Consider the following 17,531-nt stretch of genomic DNA (forward strand, 5'->3'; position numbering starts at 1 on the left):
ATTTGTCGTTTGGCCCCTGAACACCAGAAATTAGTGGGAGCACCAATTTGTAACAGGAATATAAAAACAACAGTAAACTATAGCTGTAACATAAATCAAATAATACACACTTCCACCCTCACACCTGTGTATCACCACTGCGCTTACAGTAAAAAAATAAATAAAATAAAAAACTTGCTGCCACTCTAAATAATAATGTGCAAAAATCCTACCAAGCAATATAGAACGAGCAGCGCTAAATACTCCGTGAATATGCTAATACACACTCTTAACTCAAATGTATCCAATAAAGTATACACATAACATAAATAAAATTAATTGTTACCACTTTAAACTATAATTGCAACACCCTGTGAAGTGAATAGTTGCAACAAATTATATGAATGAATAAAATAAAAATAAAGTGTCCAGTTTTTAACCACCTCAATACAGTGCACTTACACCCCCTTCCTGACCAGACCAATTTTCAGCTTTCAGCGCTCCCACAGTTTGACAATTACTCAGTCATACAACACTGTACCCATATGAAACTTGCGTCCTTTTTTCCACACAAATAGAGCTTTCTTTTAGTGGAATTTAATCACTAGTGGGTTTTTTATTTTTTTGTGCTATAAATAAATAAAAAAACGTAAATTTTGTGAAAAAAAAAGCCCTTTTCTTTGTTTCTGTCAGAAAACTTTGCCAATTAGTAATTTTCCTTCATAAATTTTGGCCAAAATTTATACTGCTACATATCTTTGGTTAAAATAATCCACATTAGTGTATATTATTTGGTCTTTGTGAAAGTTATAGAGTCTACAAACTATGGTGCCAATCACTGAAAATTGATCACATCTGATCAGGCCTTCAGTACATTAGGTGTATCTAATTTCTTGAGACACTAACAAGTCAGGAAAGTACAAATACCCCCCAAATGACCCCTTTTTAGAAAGTAGACATTCCAAGGTATTAAGTAGATATGGTGAGTTTTTTTAAATTGAAATTTTCCCACAATTCTTTGCAAAATGAAGATTTATTTTTTTACAGAATTGTCATATCAGGTTATTTCTTACACACAGCATATGCATACAACAAATGACACCCCAAAATACATTCTGCTACTCTTCCAGAGTATGGCGATATAACATGTGTGAGACTTTTACACAGCATAGCCACATACAGAGGACCAACATTGAAGTGGCACTTTCAGACGTTCTACAAGCAAAAATGACACATCTCACTTCACAGCCACCTATTACACTTTTGAAGGCCCTGGAGTACCAGGACAAGCTAACACTCCAACGTATAATCTGTGAGGTATAATGAGTCTTTTGAACGGTTAATTTTTTTCCAGAAGTTTTTGTAAAATGTGGAAAAAAAATTTACACAAAGTTGTCAATTTATAAGATATTTCTAACACATAGCATGCATATAGCAAAAATTGCACCCCAAAACACATTCTGCTACTCCTCCCGAGTATGGCGATACCACATGTATAGGACTTTTACACAGCCTGGCCACATACAGAGGCTGAACATTGAAGTAGTACCTTCAGGCGTTCTAGGAGCATAAATGACACATCTCATTTCATTCCTGCCTATCACACTTTTGAAGGTCCTGGACAGTGAAATTACCCACAAAATGACCCCTCCTATGACGCCCTCCTGCCACAATATGTGCGCCGCCTGGCCATCATTTGACGGCCGGCGGTCAGCATCTAGTTAAACACAAAAAGTCCAACGTTAATTAGATAGTGACCAGTGAATCAATTATAATTCATTCAAGACTTCCAGGAACACTCCTCCACCACACCCCCGTGGCTGTGACTTCAATCCTTATGTGCACACACTTACCAGCTGTTTATGCCTAACACTGCCATATTTGGCTATAGACACTTAAACCCTCTTTTCACAGCGATGAAGAGTGACAGATTTTCAGGTGTCGGTCAGAGGCAAAATACACAGCTCTAGATTAATCCTCTTTACACACTCCACATGTAAATGAAAAAAGCACAGCCTTCGATAGTGTAAAACCTTCACAATCTAATCTCATAAAATTTCACAGCATTGTACTCACAAGGGGAATATCAAAAAGGCACACCACTCCAAGACCAAAGTAGCTGGATAATGGATGGCCACGGCAGACCCAGGGCTTACGAAATAGCAAAATGGCAGCTGTAAGGCTCACCACTCCTTATCCCAGCCCCCCACCAGTAGCCACTCGGTGTATGTTTGTCAACGTTCCGTGTCTACCTCAATGATCGCTCTGTAGCCACGCCTCCACCATGTTTCATCATAGAATTGACTTAGAATTGACTTAATCATGGGATTAAGTCAATTCTATGATGAAACATTTTTGGGGCATAGCTACAGAGACCGTTATATCATAGTATTACAGCAATAACATAAAACAGGGCAGGTTACTGCTGTCCTGAAAGTCTATTGGAAAACAAGTTACCGGTAGGTCTAACTTGAATTTTTCCAAAACGACTGTCAGGACAGCCACCCAAGAGGATTACTGAGACTTACTCCATTCAGAGTGGGAAAACAGCCTGTAAGGTTTTCCTTCCAAAAGCCTGATCCAAAAGTCACGAGACCTAATCTGTAATGGCAGGCAAACGTCATCAGACTTGACCAGGTAGCTGCCTTGCATAACTGTCCAGGTGGCGCCAGCCTGTTCTGCCCAACTCACTGCTGTAGCCCTTGTGGAATGAGCCTGGACACTCACTGGCCTCCTCAGGCCAGTACAGGAATAGGCTTCCTTAATAGCCATTATTAACCATCTCGCTATGGTTCCTCTGGAAGCTTGCTTTCCCTTTTTATTTGCCTGAAAATAAAACAAATGGTGCATCCGCACGTCTAAAGTCTTTAGTGGCTTCCAAATAACTTAGGACTGCTCTCTTAACATCCAGGATATGGAATTCTTCCTTCTTACCCGACAGATTAGAGCAGAATGTAGGAAGAATTATCTCCCGTGATCGGTTCCGAACCGACACCACTTTGGGCAAAAAAACTAGGATCCGTATTTAGGACTATGCTATCCGGAAAAGCAGAAAAAACTCACTGACTCTGCGAGCTGATGTAATGGCCACAAAAAAAAAAAAAAAAAAGTTTTCAATGTAATCCATTTCAGGGAAGCCAAATTAATAGGTTCACAAGGACCCCCGGTTAGGGCCTGTAGAACAGTAGTCAATTCCCATACTGGGCAATTCTTGGTCACGACCGGTCTAGACCTAGAGAGAGCTTTGAAGAACCTGGTTACAAAAGGGTCTGAGGCAATAGGATTCTCCAGGAAAACCCCCAGTGCGGCTACTTGCACCTTGAGGGGGGTGCTGATTGCTAGATTATTGTCCATCCCCTCTTGCAGAAACTCCAATACTGAAGCAATTTGTCTTGGCGATGTTGCAGACGTTTTGCACCAGGAATTGAACACCTTCCAATATATGAAGTATATTGCCCTTGTGACCTTCTTCCTACTGGACATCAGGAGTAGCCACTAACTTGTCTGAGAACCCCCTTTCTCTTCAAGAGCGGATCCTCAGAAACCAAGCCGTGAGTCTGAACTTTGCCAGATCTTGATGAACCAGAGGGCCTGCAGGAGGAGATACCATTTTAGAGGAAGATGCCAGTATGGTTTTAGCTGCATCTGTAGTAGGGCCGAGAACTACCGTCTTTTGGGCTAAAATGGAGCGATCAGAATTATCTTTGCCTTTCCTGATCTTGCTTATAACCCACTGTATCAACTGAAACAGGGACAAGGCGTAACATAGGTGAAAATTCCATCTGTGTGCCAAGGCATCCACTCCCAGCGACTGCTCATGCCTGTTCAAGGAGAACAGAGGGACCTGGGCATTTCCCCGAGTAGCAAAGAGATCTACATTCGGCTGTTCCCATCTTTCCATGATCAACTTGAAGATCTCCAGATTCAACTGCCATTCTGCCTCTAAGACCTGGTTCCTGCTGAGGAAATCTGCTTTTTAGTTTAGAGATCCTTCAGGTGGATTGCTGACAAGAATAGCGTATGCTGCTTTGCCCAAGCCAGAGTACCCTTTGCCATATCTTGAAGCACCCTGCTTCTGGTTCCCCTAGCCTGTTTATGCATGCCACAGCCGTGGCATTGTCCGACAGGACCTGGACATGTTGCCCCTGGACAACAACTGAAAAAGCCAACATCGCTCTTTCCACTGCCTTCAGTTCCCTCCAGTTTGAGGATTTCCCTGGCTCCTCTGCTGACCAAGACCCCTGAAACCACTGACTGTCCATGCGAGTCCCCCAACCCCAGGAGCTGGCATCTGCCGCCAGCCCAACCTAGACTGGGAAGGACAACAGGCCTTTCGGAGAAAAAAAAAAACCTCCTGGTTCCTACACCACCATACACTTCTCTTTACTGTGGTGGGGATCCTTAACAGAGAATCCAACGAGGTCTGTTGGTGGTCCCAAACCTTCAATAAGGTGGTTTGTAGAGGCCTGAAATGATGCTTTGCCCACTGGACCGCTGGGATGGAAGAAGTTAAATTTCCCAACACAGACATAATCTTCCTTATGAACAGGGACAGATTGGACTGTAGTTGAGATACTAATTGCACCAGCCTCTCTTTCGGCAGGAAGATCTTTTGATCCAGAGAGCTGATACGAAACCCCAGGAAGATCACTTCGTGAGCAGGGACCAAATTTGATTTCTGTAGATTTATAGTCCAACCTAACTTAGGTGGGTGCAGGCTCTGTCCATGTCTTTTTTCAGGCCTTCCCTGGCCAAAAAAAAAATAACAGGTCGTCCAAGTAGGGGATCACTGAGATTCCCTCTAGACATAGGGGCACTAAAGCTTCTGCCATAATCTTGGTGAACACCCTCGGGGATGAGGACAGGCCGAACGGGAGGGCTCTGAACTGGAGGTGAACTACCCTGCTTCCCATATCAGGACATGGAGATATGCAGGCTGCAGATCTATGGATGCCATATAGCAGTGATGGCGAACCTTGGCACTCTAGATGTTTTGGAAGTACATTTCCCATGATGCTCCACAACGCAGAGTGCATGAGCATCATAGGAAATGTAGTTCCAAAACATCTGGAGTGCCAAGGTTCACCATCACTGCCATATAGCATCCCTGATTCAAAAGGTTCCTTACGGAGAAAATAGAATCCATCGGAAACCTCTCGTAGTGCACCGATTTGTTCAACACTTTGAGGTTTAAAATGAGTCTGAACTTTCCTGAGGGCTTCCGGACTAGGACCACATGTGAATAAAACCCCTGACCCAGTTCCTCTGTTGGGACCGTCGCAATGACCTTCTGAAACATCAGATCCTGAATGAGGGACTTCATGGCGAAAGCCCTGAGGGGATCCCTTGGGATGTTCCTGAACAAGAGCCTTATTCTCAAAATGAACACATTTTGAGTAATGGTCCCCACTGAGGGAGGAACTCTTTGAGCCTCCCTCCCACTCTGATGGGTGAGTCATTGTGGCAGACGCAGGAGGATTGAGGAGCACTCCACCCCCTACCCTTGGGTTTTTGTGCTGCCCAAGGTTTTCTCTTGTTCTGCATCCTATGTTCCGATTGCCCCTTTGGGGCCCGAAAAAAGCACCTACGCATCTGCACTGGCTTCTTCTTGAGGCCGGAAAGGACTTCTTGTCCACCGTCCAGTCAAGAATAGATTCCAACTCTAAGCTGAACAGATCCCCTGCAAAAGGGAATACTGCAAAGTAAATTTTTTGACACTACATCCCCTGGCCAAGTTTTCAGCCACAAGGCCCTTCTTACAGAATTAGTCAGTCAGGGAGGCTGACCTGGCTGTCATGTGGACCGACTCAGCTGAAGTATCAGCAATATACACAATTGCTGCTGAAAGCGTAGAAAAGGAGTCTAAAATCTCCTGCTTCGGGGAATCAGCTGTAATGTGTGCTTTTAATTGGTTACCCAAATGATCTAGATTTCTTGCCACAGGTTGTTGCCATGGCCGGTTTCAAATTAATCATTGACTGCCAGGCTCTCTTTAGGAGGGGTCCATCTTATTATCCATAGGCCCTTTCAAATTGCCCATGTCTTTGAAAGCCAAGTCTATCGATTGAGACTTCAGAGAAGGCCGAATCTAACTTTGGGACTTCGTTCCAAACAAAATCCGGACGGTCTTCAAAAAGGAAACTTCTCGTGTGCTCTAGAGAAAAATAGGATTTTTAAAACAGCTCATCTGTAAAATCCTCTTCTTGGAACACATCATAGGACACAGAGTCTCAAGTAATTACTTGGTGGGTTATAGGCCTACCTTCAGGTGTTGACACTGGTATAACCAATACAGGAAGTGGACTCCCCTATATAAACCACTCCTCCTTCCAGGAACACTCAGTTTTTGTAGCCAAGCAATATAAGTAATATACTCTCACCCCATAAAACAGAGGGGCGGGAGCTCTGTGTCCTACGATGCAGTTTTAAAAATCCTATTTTCTTTATCGTACATCATAGGACAGAGTCAAGTAATTACTTGGTGGGATGTCCCATAGCAATGCTACTTGAGGGGAGGGAGACACAACCCATAGGGTAACCCCCAGACCCGAGGACTTATACTGCTGCCTGCAGCACACTGCGCCCGAAGGAGATATCCTCATTCCATCTTACATGCACTTGATAAAATTTTGCAAATGTATGTACTGAAGGCCAAGTCGTGGCCTTGCAGATTTGAGACCTGGAGGCCTGGTGACGCACTGCCCAAGAAACACCAACCGCTCTGGTACAGTGCGTCTTAACTTGAAAAGGGGGAATCTTTCCCTTTAAATCATAAGTTTGAATTATAACTTGCCAAATGTACTTAGCGACAGTGCCTGTCCCTTCTTAGGACCCTCTGGCAGAAGAAATAAGACATCAGTCTTACGAATCTGAGCAGTTTTCTTAAATACATTTTCACTGCTCATTACATCAAGACAATGTAGTGACCTTTCTTCCCTGGAACAAGGTCTTGGGGTAAAACCCTGGCAGGACAATTCAGATGAAAGCCTGAAACCACTTTTGGCAAAAACCTAGACAAGGGCGTAACACCACTCTGTCCTCATGAATAATCAAATATGACTCCTTACAAGAAAGAGCAGTAAATTCTGAAATCCTCCTTGCTGAGGATACAGCAAACAAAAATACCTTCCTAGTCAGAAAGACTAAGGGAAAATGCAACGGTTCGAATGGCTTTTTTTTTTTTTTTTTTTTTAACACTGACAAAACTAAATTTAAGTCCAAAGGGCTTAAGAGCGATTTAACTGGCGGATTAATCCACCGCACTTCCTTGCATGAAACCCTGGACTAAAGAATGCATAGCAAGCAGTCTTTGAAATAAAAAATTTATAAGGCTGAGACTTGGCCCTTAATAGTACTCAGGGCCAACTTCAGCTCTACGCTTAATTGTAGAAAGGTAAGAATTCTGCCTATGATATTTCTCCGAGGTACCAACCCTTGTACTCACACCAGGAAACATAAGCTTTCTAGGCTCTATAATACATAGCTCTAGAAGCTGGCTTGCTAGCATTAATCAAAGTAGAGATAACTGACCTGGAAAGCCCACGTTTATTCAGAATGTGGGTCTCAATAGCCAAGCCGTTAAATTTAGCATTCCTAAAGTAGGATGGAATATCGGCCCCTGAGATAGCAGGTCTGGCCTTAGTGGGAAGAGCCCTGGACCTTCCACTGCCATCCTTACGATCTCTGTATACCATGACCTTCTGGGCCATGCTGGTGCTACCACTATTACCGATTTTCTTTCCAGCTTGATCCTGCAAAGAACTTGAGGTAGCAACTAAATCAGGGAAAAGTGCATAGATCAGTAAAAACTGATCCCACAGGGTCGCCAACGCATCTGTTCCGTATGCGAGTGGGTCCCCTCACGTGGATGCAAAGTTGACTAGCTTAGTGTTGAATCTGGACGCTAGAAGATCTACGTCCGGAGTCTCCCATCTTTGGCAAACAGCCTGAAACACCTTGGGGTGAAGAGACCATTCTCCTGGGAATAACTGCCGGCGACTTACATAATCCACCTGCCAATTCTCTACTCCCGGAATGAAAACTGCCGATAGGCATGGGACATTCTCTTCTGTCCAAGTTAGAATCTGGTTCACCTCTCTCCCAGCTGAGAGACTCTTGATGACCCCTTGTGATTGATATATGCCACAGCCATGGCATTGTCGGACTGGATCCTGGCAGGACAATTCTTTAACCTGGAGGTCCAGGTTTCTAGAGCCAGATACACTGCCAGAAGCTCTAGGATGTCGATGGGCAAGGCTCCTACTCCCCAGCCTGAAAGGCTGGCATATGTCGTTACTACCTTCCAGATAATTGATCTGGAGGACTTTCCCTTCAGCAGGTTCCAAGATAGTAACCACCAACTGAGGCTTTGGGACACTCATGGGGACAGCCACATTGGCAAGTCCAAAGCTTGAATCGTTTTGTTCCAAGCAGACAGAATACTGCTTTCAGTTCCAAATGGAATTGAGCATAGGGAACTGTTTCGAATGAAGCATCCATCTTCCCTAACAACCTCATGCAAAGGCGAATTTAAGGATTTCTCTTCAACCTGATCATCCTCACCAGCTCCTGTATGGAGCTGATCCTTGTGGGAGGCAAGAATACCCCTTTTCTGGGCTGTGTCTATGATCAGGCCCAGATACTCCAGCCTTCTTTGTGGCTTTAAGGAGGATTTCTTTAGGTTGAGAATCCAACCCAAACCTTCCAGGTAACTGCTTGTGATGGCTACACCTTGCTTCAAGCAAGCCACTGACTGGTCTATTAACAATAGATCGTCTAAGTAAGCCAAGACAGTTATGTCCTGTGCCCTTAACCTGACTAGAGGTGGGACTAATACCCTAGTGAATACCCAAGGTGCTGTAGCAAGCCCGAAGGGCAAGGCTATTAACAAAATGCTTCTGTTCTACTTTGAACCGCAGAAACCTCTGGTGAGGAGGAAATATATGGACAAGCAGCTATGCATCTCTGATGTCGATGGACGCCAGAAGTTTTTCTCCTTGCAGGATGGAAACGACTGTCTTGATTGACTCAATGCAAATGGAGCGGATTTTCAGGAACCGATTTAGATTACGTAGATCTAGACTTGGTCTGATATCCCCATTTGGCTTTGGCACCGTAATTAGGTTTGAGTAAAACCTCAAACCTTGCTCTTTTTTGGGAATCTGTCTGATCACCCCTTGAGCCAATAATCGGTTTAATGCTTGCAACAGGGATTGCCTTTTCCCTGGATCCTTGGGAACGTTTGATCTCAGAAAACGAGATGGTGGAAACTCTCAAAGCTCTAGCTTGTATCCTAAAGAGACTGTGGAGAGAGTCCATTTGTCCTGAATCTCCCTTTGCCAGACTTCTGGGTACATCAGAAGTCTTCTCTCCCCCCCCCCCCACTACCTTGGTGAGGGGAGATGCCTCCTTATAAGGAGGTCTTGTATTCTGCTTTGCAGACTTTTAGCCCCAGGTCTTCCTTTATGCCTGGTCTGATGGCAGAGGCCGAACAGTTTAACCACTTGACCACTGGGCACTTAAACACCCTTAATAACCAGACCAAGTTTCAGCTTTCGGTGCTCTCACATTTTGAATGACAATTACTCAGTCATGCAACACTGGACCTATATGAAATTTTTGTCCTTTTTTTCACACAGAGCTTTCTTTTGGTGGTATTTAATCACTGCTCGGTTTTTTATTTTTTGTGCTATAAAAGAGAAAATACCGAAAATTCTGTAAAAAAAAAAAAAAAAAAAAAAAAAAAAAATATTTGTTTCTGTTATAAAATTTAGATTATTAATTTTTTTTCTTCATAAATTTTGGCCAAAATTTGTACTACTACATATCTTTGGTAAAAATAAGTACAAATTGGTGGATATTATTTGGTCTTTGTGAAAGTTATAGAGTCCACAAGCTATGGTGCCAATATCTGAAAACTGATCATACCTGAAGTACTGATGGCCTATTTCAATTCTTGAGACCCTAACATGCCAGAAAAGTACAAACACCCCCCAAATGACCCTTTTTGGAAAGAAGACATTCCAATGTATTTAGTAAGAGGCATGATGAGTTTTTTGAAGTTGTCTTTTTTTCCCCACAATTCTTTGCAAAATCAAGATTTTTTTTACTTTTTTTTCACAAAATTGTCATATTATCAGTTTATTTCTCATACACAGCATATGCATACCACAAATTACACCCCAAAACACATTCTGCTATTACTCCCGAGTACGGCGATACCACATGTGTGAGACTTTTACACAGTGTGGCCACATACAGAGGCCCAACATGCAGAGCGCCATCAGGTGTTCTGGAGCACTCAGGACAATTCGGATATTTCTCTCCTACATGTAAAAATCATAATTTGCTAAAAAAACATATATAATGTTTTGGGATTCTATGTAATTTTCTAGCAAACACCATGGAGAATACAAGGGTGGTCGTTGCAACTTTTTATCTTGGACGCCATTTGCACAGCAATTTTTCGAATGCTTTTTTTGGAAAAAAAAAAAGTATTTTTTTTTTTTTTTTTTTTTAAGCACAAAAAAAAAAACAAAAAAAAAAAAAAAAAAAAAACAAAAACAAAACAAAAAACAAAACAAAAACAGTAAAGTTAGCCCAATTTTTGCATAATGTGAAAGATGAAGTTATGCTGAGTAAAATAGATACCCAACATGTCACTCTTCAAAATTGCACACGCTCGTGGAAAGGCGCCAAACATCGCTACTTAAAAATCCCCATACGTGACGCTTTACATTTTTTTTTTACTGGTTATATGTTTTGAGTTACAGAGGAGGTCTAGGGCTAGAATTATTGCTCTCGCTCTAACGTTCGCAGCGATGCCTCACATGTGTGGTTTGAACACCGTTTTCATATGTGGGCGGGACTTACATATGCGTTCGCTTCTGCATGCGAGCACATGGGGACAGGAGCGCTTTAAAAAAAAAAAAAATTGTTCATTTTACTTTATTTTAGTTTGACTTTTCCCCCATAAATAAATTTTTTGATCACTTTTATTCCTATTACAAGGAATGTAAACATCCCTTGTAATAGGAATATTGCATGACAGGTCCTCTTTACAGTGAGATATGGGGGTCAATAAGACCCCACATCTCACCTCTAGGCTGGCAAGCCTGAAAAAAAAAAAAAAAAAAAAAAAAAAAAAGATTCTGGCTTTGATCGTATTGGCGAGTCGCTAGAAGCACCAGAGGGCGGCGGAGGGGGGGGGGGGTGTCTATGGCTGGGTATTGCAGGGTATCTCCGAGTATTGGCAGGTGTTGCAGAGTATTGGCGGGTATTGCAGAGTATTGCAGAGTATTTGCTGGTACTGCAGAGTATTTCTTGGTACTGCAGAGTAATGGCAGGGAATTGAGGGGTTAAATTTCGGTGAGCAGCGATGTGGGCACTGCTGACACCGATCTCTTCCCCCTCCGCTGTACCGATCGGTACAGATAGGGGGAGGGAGGAACGGCGTCATAACATGACGCCGGTTTGTTTACAAGTGATCACTCCGTCACGGATGCTCTCGAGTGCGCGCCCCAGGCGGCGCGCGAGAGCAGTATTCTGGGAGGTCGTCATATGACGGCCTCCCAGAGTTAAACAACCGCCCTGTAGCCGTCATTCGGCTATGGGTCGGTTAAGTGGTTAAATAAAAGACGCTTATTTTCTTTTGACTGACAAAAGAGTACCATTTCTGCTGGAAATTGTTTGAATGTTATTATCCAAACTATCGTCAATCGTTCTCCCTTAAAGGGGAAACTACGAAGGTTCTTTCAAGGAGTCTCAGCCGACCAACCCTTTAACCAAAGGGTCCTTCGCATATATACAAGTACAAACGCAAGGCGTTATGCCTGGTGAATAGAATCCTTCATAGCGTCTACGGCAAAGCATAATGCTTTGGGTAGCTCGGCCAGTTCCTGTGCTTGTTGTGCAGGGAGCTCATCTGAGAGCATCTGTGAACTGGTCCTTTAAAGGACTAACAGATGTCTATAGCTGTAATTGCAGGCTGAGCAACAGTACCTGCTAAGAGAGAGAAAAAAAAAAAAAAAAAGGATTTTAACAGACCTTCCCACTTATCTGTTGGATCTTTAAGCATAAGCGCATTGTCCACTATGTAAAAAAAAAAAAAAAAAAAAATTCACATTGGAAATCGCAGCGTCAACTTCTGGAACTTTCCATCTTTTAGTGAATCTTTCTTCCATAGGATAGAGCTTTGAGAGTCTTTGGAAGGGAAAAAATGCTTATCCGGATGATCCCATATGGTATAAATAAGCTTTTAATCTTAATGCGTGGAAGGGAAACGCATGCAAAGGCTGTAAAGGCTTCAAAGAACCCAAGGAAGAGACCGGCCCTTCAGCTAACTCTGTTAGGGGTAGCATGCAAGTAGAGCGAACCATCTTTGCAAGCCTCTGTACTTCAGATTGTGAAGTAGGGATCCTTGGGAACTTCAAGTATTGTTTCCTCCGCAGAGAAATAATTGCATGTCTTGCCTCCCGATCATCTGAGGGCAATACCCCATCCTGCCCCATAATTCTCTTGGACCCTCCACTGACTGTAAAGAGTCTAAGGTGGGGGGGAGGGGATCTAGGACGCTGCCTATATACTGGATGGAGGACACGATTAAAGCCGCTAATCTTCCTTCTAAGCCTTACAAGGCAGAGGAAAATGCATCTTCAGTCACCTCTACAGGGGCTGAAGTGTGTGAAGCAGTTGCACCACCGCTAGCTTCCAATGACTCACCCTGGCTTGCCATGTCTGCTCTCTCCGAAGAGGAAGACCGTATGGAGGCATAACTGGGATTCCCAGTGCCTGGGGGGCGCGCGACACCTTAGGTACCTTTACGGTAGGTCTGGAAGACATAATGCAAAGCACAAGCAGAGGTACACACAAAATAACAGTTCTTTTGCTACTAACAATCGTTTTTCCTGTCTGGAAATGCCTGTTTACACCCTTACGTGCCCAGCACTCGTGTCTTAGTGTGAGACTGCCTCTCTTCAGTTAGAGTCTTTCTGAAATGAGTGTGTCTGATATAAAGCCTCAGGTGGAACCCGATTGGTATCCTCAGTGCTTCCCCTCAGCTATGCGGCGAGTGCTGTGTGTGTGGACGTTACATCCATACAGTGCCACGTGACCTTGTGGACATGCCCCTCTGCGTTCAGGCCCTGCTAGGGACCCGAATGGCCAACACAAAGTAATGTGAACATACTATACACCTCTACAAGGGTGAGGGGAAGGGGAGTTCTGTCAGATTTATAGTTTTTAAAACCACAGAAGCATAGGGCGTTTCCCAATGTTACTAGGTGGAAGTGCTGGGTTGCAATTAAACCATGCAGCTAAAGCAGCTGTGTCAACCAATCAGCCACCACCCATATAGAAGTTTATACACATCTCTGCATTAGCAACTGCTGTATTTTTTTTTTACCAAATCACGCAAGATCCAAGTAAGAACCTCCTCTGCCGCTGGGACCACACATGTTCTGAGACAGAGCTGTACTAAGACGCATCATAGGTAGTGTAAGTTACTCCTTATAGAGGAGACATTTATAAAAGGCATATAAGGTATATTGAAGGTAAAAGCAAAGTTTCTTCCCTTACCTTGTCCTCGCTGCAGGATACTGCCTATTTGACAGACAGATCCAACTTTCACCCATCACAGCGGGCTGTGTTTAAACACGCTCAAAGACTCTGGCCCTTTTAAAAGGGGTTCCGCTCCTTTGTGCCTTGTATAGCACCCCTCAGGACAACTAAGAAATGTAGCAAGATCATAAAGAGTCCTGGTTCCTAGGGTCCAGCTCTCAAAGAGAAGCATTACAGGCAAAACCTCGTTCTTGCATCGAGGTCCAGGTACCATCCTATGGCCTCAGTGGCGAGGATGGATCAGATTGTGGAGGTTTCTTTATATCATGGATATAAAGCATGGATCCCTCCTGGAGCTCCGCAGAGCACATCTTCACTCGTGACCAACACCTTAGACACTGGCGAAAAAAACTGGAGTACTCCTGAAAGGAGTAGGGGGTTATATAGGGGAGTCAACTTCCTGTATTGGTTATACCAGTGTCAACACCTGAAGGTAGGCCTATAACCCACCAGGTAATTACTTGAGACTGTGTCCTATGATGTACGATAAAGAAAATGGTTTCTTCTCAGGCTCTAACCATTCCCTCTTAATCATGTCAGAAACCAGGGAATCAACTGGGAAGGTGTGACTCCTGGAATCCCCTAAGCCAGTATACGTGCGATCCGCAATTCCTAAGGTTCGCATAGATCACCTTGAGGAGACCTCCCACTTCTAAAGGATAATTTATACTTAGAGGCTGCCTCCGAATCCTCCTCTTCCTCAGATTCATCCAAGGCCAAAGAGATAGAATCCTGTGAGGCATCCTGTGACATCCCCCCTCCTGTCGTCAATTGAGAACACCCCTGGGGGATGAGTGTGGGGTTCTAAGCTCTGACGTTCCAGGATCTTCCGCCAAATTAGACCTGAACACCCGAAAGGTAGCCTTGAGCTCATCCTTAAGGATTGCTCCTAAATCACGACAAATGGATGGGGATTCTGCCCTAACCAGGTTTGAGATGCAAGACGCACAGAGTATTTTGATCCAGGTTTCACTTAGTTTTTCCTTGCATACAGGGAATCTCCTCTTAACTGGTTGGGCAGCACTTTTTGCCTAAACAGAAAAGACAAGGAAAAACAAACCACGCCATTTAAACTCCGCCAAAAACTAATGCAGATGACACCCAGGTGCAACAAGTGAAGACCACACCATTCCCAGTGCCCAGCAAGCCAACACCCCACACCATACAGCAAACACTGACCCCTCAAAATTGCCGCTGCACTGACCTGGAAATAAGGCACCAGTTGACCCTCATCTCTCTCCCCCTGTGTTCCAGCGCCAGGAAATTATGCTGCGTAGTTGGAAGAAACACAAAACTGAGGAGGCTACGTGGAGGCTTTCCTTAAAAAGGTCTGATGGAGGTGGTGTTTCCTTTTGGGAGGTGGAGCCATGATCTCTCGGGTAGCTGTCCTGAAAGTCGTTTTGGAAAGAGGGTTTAAGCGTCTATAGCCAAACACAGCAGTGTGGAGGCATAATTAGCTGGTGTGTGCACATAAGGGGACTGAAGTCACAGCGGTGTGGTGGAGGAGTGTTCCTGGAAGTCTTTATGAATTATAATCGATTCACTGGTCACTATCTAATGAACGTTGGACTTTGTGTTAAAGAAACTGGACTTTTTATTTATTCATTCATATAATTTGTTGCAACTATTCACTTCACAGGGTGTTGCTATTCTAGTTTAAAGTGGTAACAATTAATGTTATTTATGTTATGTGTATACTTTATTGGATACATGCGAGTTGCGAGTGTGTATTAGCATATTCACTGAGTATTTAGCGCCGCTAATTCTACACTGCTTGGTAGGATTTTTGCACATTATTGATGCAACATGTTCCCAGTCTTTCGCCTGCAGCATCATCTTCAACTATGCCGGTAGCACCAGTTTGAAACAAGGTCTATAGTCTAGCAATCTTTTGTAGAATATACTATTCAATATGTGCAATCCCTTGATGTAAGGATCCACTGAAGCCTCACACCTCAAAAAGGTGACCATCACTGGTTTAAGAATTAGTTTCACTTTAAATACTTGATGTGATTGTAGCCGTATTGGTGCAATTGTGACAGAAAATTGGAGTGCTGTTAGTGATACTTTTTTTTTATTTGCGCCAACATACAATTTTCAGGACAAGCTTTTGGGGTATGTTGGTGCAAATAAAAAAAAAAAAATGTATCACAAACAGCACTCAATTTTCTATTCCACTTGAAATAAATGTTTTGCCATTTTTGTAAACTGATCTAAGGTTTAGTGGCTATAAAGCAGCTGCATTTATTAAAAAAACTATGTAAAATTTTCTTTCCCCTTCTAGAAATGTCAAAGGAAAACAATCAAGAAAAATACAAGTCTTCAAGCAAGTCTAGCCTGCTACAATCCCTGCATGCTCATCTTGTCATTATATAAAATGACTTAATACTTAAATCAGGAGATATTTCTACAATTAAAAATGTTTGCATTTTAGACATGAGCTGTAGCCAAGTCTATACTTATTTATACTTTATCTTTCAGGCTGATCTATTGACTTGCAGCTTTTAAAGATCATATCTTGCACATTCATAAACGTGTTGACTGAAAAGGTTTCTGGTTCCAGAGCAACTGTATAATAAATGCAGTCCCCAAAATTAAGTCTATGTAAGGGCACTATTATTGGGACATCCATCAGATATTTAAGAGATTTGTCTAGTGCATGGCACTCCAAACTCTAGCTAGCAGGTCAAAAAACAGCCATGACGACTTTGGGAAGTCTTACGGAAGGGGGACTTTGATGTAAGGGTGTTTTGATTGGCTCAAGTCTATTTGGAATAGTCTTTGCTTTACAGTTTTTTCTATTGTTCTAAATCATAAATGGCGATTAAAAAAAAACAAAGTAAACTAATTTAAAATGTGATTTTTATTAAGTGATTTTTTTTAGCCTGTCAAAAATTGTAATATACATAAAATGTGGCCCTCATACAGAAAAGTTTGGAGACCCTTGGTCTAGTAGTGCATTAAAGCAGAAAATACAGCTTGGAATGACAAGAGATGTATTGGCAGCTCATGAATGACCATTAAACCTCATAAGGAGGGATCAATGACCTACTCACAAACTCCGGACAAAAGAACGACAAAGAAATATGCAGTTGCAAAATGGCCTTTTATTGCCTACATAGATGGGGTAAAAAAAAAAAAAAAGAAAAAAAATAAGTACACAAGGAAACAAGCAATTATTTAGCCCTATACATCACGTGTGAGCAGTACCCGAACTCCAAAATGGATAAAGTAATTTGTTATCAGAAATAGTAGTTTGAGGTTCTTCGTGTACCTCTCTTCTCTTCAGCTGCCACAAGTCTAGAAAGCAGGACTAACAGTGCAACATTTAGGCTGGATTCTGTATTGTTCACATTTGTAATACTATGAGTTTCCAGAGCACACAGCAGATTTTATACATTACATATTGCCCAAAAATACCTCAGCTGTGTGATCCAGACTCTTGTTAAACTGCAGTAAATACAAAAAAGTTTTAAAATGGCTGGTGATAGCTAACCCATTACAGATACATTCCTGAAAGTATTGTAACAAAGACCCACTGCTGTAAATCAGTTGAAAGAAAAGTAGTTTTGCATATTCATACTGTGTAACAAAAATAAAAGCCACACTTAGCAATATTTTTTTCTGTTCCACTGACTCAGAACATAGCTGTACATTTTTTTTTTTTAAATGAGTGGTAAGCTCAGGCACTGTTTTGTTCAAACTTAGTTGTATAAAGCCTGTCTTCAATGTAAAAACAGGGAAACATGCTTAGAGGGGAGGCAAAAAACACACACATGTTCAAAGACCATCCCCTTTAAAAATAGAACAGTTATTGCACCAGTGTCATGTCATCCACGATTACATTGCAGGCAATAATCAAAACAAAAATGAAACCTAGTGCAATGTTCATACATAAAGGTTGAGAATACATTCCATTTAACCCCCTTTAAAAT

The 17,531-nt window shown here is 42.6% G+C and overlaps 1 protein-coding gene across 1 annotated transcript in view; it reads left to right on the plus strand.

The window, feature by feature from the left end:
• The window catches only part of LOC143974554 (growth-regulated alpha protein-like), a 187,974-nt gene extending 171,222 nt beyond the window's left edge, over window positions 1–16,752 (plus strand). The window contains exon 4 of the mRNA XM_077476082.1: window positions 15,881–16,752. Within this exon, the coding sequence (XP_077332208.1) occupies window positions 15,881–15,932 (52 nt within the window). The 3' untranslated portion in view covers window positions 15,933–16,752. The remainder of the gene's footprint in view (window positions 1–15,880) is intronic.
• Window positions 16,753–17,531: the final 779 nt, after the last annotated feature.

Source organism: Lithobates pipiens, unplaced genomic scaffold (genome assembly GCF_037356315.1).
Source record: "Lithobates pipiens isolate NorthernLeopardFrog02 unplaced genomic scaffold, aLitPip1_a1.2 Scaffold_13, whole genome shotgun sequence".
In the NCBI taxonomy this organism is placed as follows: Eukaryota; Metazoa; Chordata; class Amphibia; order Anura; family Ranidae; genus Lithobates; species Lithobates pipiens.